Genomic DNA, 2,490 nt, shown 5'->3' on the forward strand with positions numbered 1-2,490 from the left:
AAGATCTGCACATAGGACAGTACAATGAAAACAAAGCAACCTAAGGTTAAACAGCCACTAATCCCAAGAAGCTCAACTTCCCTGAGGTAGGATTCTGCGCAGGAGAGCTTGAGGATCTGGGAAATTTCACAGAAGAACTGGTCCACTGTGTTGCCTTGGCAGAGCGGTAGTGAAAATGTGTTAGTAGTGTGCAGGAGAGCATTGAGAAACCCACTGGCCCAGGCAGCTGCTGCCATTCTGACACAGGCTCTGCTGTCCATGAGGATCCCATAGTGCAGGGGTTTGCAGATGGCAACRTAGCGGTCATAGGCCATGACAGTGAGGAGAGAATACTCTGCTGAAAWCAAGAAGAAAACCAGGAAGACCTGGGCAGCACATCCCGAGTAGGAAATGGYCCTGGTGTTCCAGAGGGAATTGGCCATGGATTTGGGGACAGTGGTGGAGAGGAAGCCAACATCGAGGAGGGAGAGGTTGAGGAGGAAGAAGTACATGGGGGTGTGGAGACGGTGGTCACAGGCTACGGCTGTGATGATGAGGCCATTGCCCAGGAGAGCAGCCAGGTGGATGCCCAGGAAGAGCCAGAAGTGCAAGAGCTGCAGTTCCCGTGTGTCAGCGTACACCAGGAGGAGGAACTCAGTGAGGGAGCTGCTGTTGGACATTTTGCACCTCCTGAGCTTGGGGGACTGTCCAAGGAAGAACAGATAGACACAAATTAGGACTCACTTCTCTGAGCAAAGCTCTTTCATAAACCCTCCCGAACACACATGCACATTACCTCTCCCCATCTCAGCTGCACCAYCACTGAGCTCCATGGCTTAAACTCTGGTTTGTGCTGGCTGAGTTTGCCATGAGGAGCAGTGGCCTCTGCCCATGGGCTCCTGAGGAGTCAGCCCTGACCAACAGCACTGCGTACATGGGAGCAGACGTGACTAAGATTTATATTCCCAGTTCCATTCAGATTTAATCCACTCATAACATTGAAAGGATTTCAGCTTCTTCACTCTCAGTTCCAAATAATGTGGGTTCATGAATAGTTTTAACACTTTTTTTTGGTTTTCTTCTGCTGACCCTCTCACACCGGAGTAAGCTTCTTGGAGGAAGAAATCCTCAGCATTGCTGCTGCACTCAGTGTGACCAGCTATGATTCCAGAGAGGCCAAGGCATTCACTCTGGCTCTGGAGAGGAGCACTGTCCTGTCCATCTGCCTTGTTCCCAGGTGCCCTGTGCTCCCATCTCGGAGGTGGACAGTTGCAAAGAGGTTTTTTTTTTCATGTTAACAAAAAAAGGAATGGCACTGTGGAGAGCRGAGGAACCCACTTCCAAAGTGCCCATCAGCACTCTTCCTAAGGGTATGTGAGGAGGGTCTCAGCCCTCCCCTTCTGKCCAGSAACACACTGGGCTCCTTCCAGCTGCCCACATCCAGCCATAAAATAGCATTGCCATGTTCTTAGTATCTAGATGGCTTCTCCCTGGGGCACCTAGGTTATACCCAGCTGCAGTGGGAGAGTTCTGCCCTTCAGGAGCGGCACAAGTTGCAGCCCAGCCAGACACCCCAGGGAAACGGCTGAATGTCCTAAGGATATTAAGGGTGCTTTGAAAATAGAGTTGGCTCATTTYTGGCCCCTTCCACTGCACTGTCCACAGCCCCACAGGTTAGAAGGGCACCTGGGTACCTCACTGTCAAAGACACATCTTCATGACAGGAGCCACATGGTCGGTGCTTGAACTGCATCAGAAACCCCTCTGTCCAGAGAGCCCAAGGGGAAGGACAAGGGCAGCTTGGGCAGGTAAGAAAGAAACATTGAAGTTCAATGTCATGGTATTTGTGCCAACGGAAGCAGGGACAGGGAGGAACTGAGAAACACTCAGGAGTGTCTCCTCTCCTGGATGTCTGGCTGCTGAGGAAATGACTCATGTCCTGTACCCCACAGCCTTGAGAGAAGAGTTCTGTATTGGGCGGGAGAGGAGAGGCGGCATTGGAGTGGACAGTTTCCTCTCACACTTTGACCATGGTTCCAGTGCCTAAAGCCGTCCCTGCAGGGAGCTGTGTCTCTGTCCCCACGTCTCTCCCCTCTCAGTGATCACAGACCCCATCCCACCTGCAGAGCGTTCAGCTCTGCCCTGCAGAAAGCTCCCAGAGGCAGGGCACTGTCCAGGGGCACCTCCGAGTCTGTAGGTGCTAAGGAGCTTGTGAGACAAACCTAGCTGAGGCTCGAAAGGTGATGCTGACTCTCTCTGTAGGCTTCAGGGTGGATGAAGGCATTTGCCAAGTCCCTCCCAGAACTGCTCCTCTCTCAGTGTCACTGCCCTGGAGCCTCAGTCCCCTGTCTAAACCTGACAGATCCAGTCCCATTTCACCCCACCCAAACAGAAAATAACTGAAAGTACCATCTCATGAAAGCACCTTCTCTTTCAGCTGTTCCCTGCTTTGGCATTCCTGGTGAAAATTCACCTCTGGGTATGTCTCCCAGCCCTGACTCATGCAGCAGC

General features: G+C 52.2%; 1 protein-coding gene across 1 annotated transcript; it reads right to left on the bottom strand.

Annotated features, from left to right (window-relative positions):
• Positions 1 to 77: 77 nt before the first annotated feature.
• On the bottom strand, positions 78 to 659 carry LOC146600855 (olfactory receptor 14A16-like; the record flags this gene model as incomplete). Its single annotated transcript, XM_085316615.1, has 1 exon — positions 78 to 659. A coding segment is annotated over exon 1 (582 nt), but the record flags the coding sequence as incomplete, so codon positions are not given.
• Between the last annotated feature and the right edge of the window lie 1,831 nt (positions 660 to 2,490).

The sequence above is a fragment of the Rhea americana genome, unplaced genomic scaffold, assembly GCF_003343005.1.
Source record: "Rhea americana isolate MKP2758 unplaced genomic scaffold, rheAme1 scaffold_1138, whole genome shotgun sequence".
Lineage (NCBI taxonomy): Eukaryota > Metazoa > Chordata > Aves > Rheiformes > Rheidae > Rhea > Rhea americana.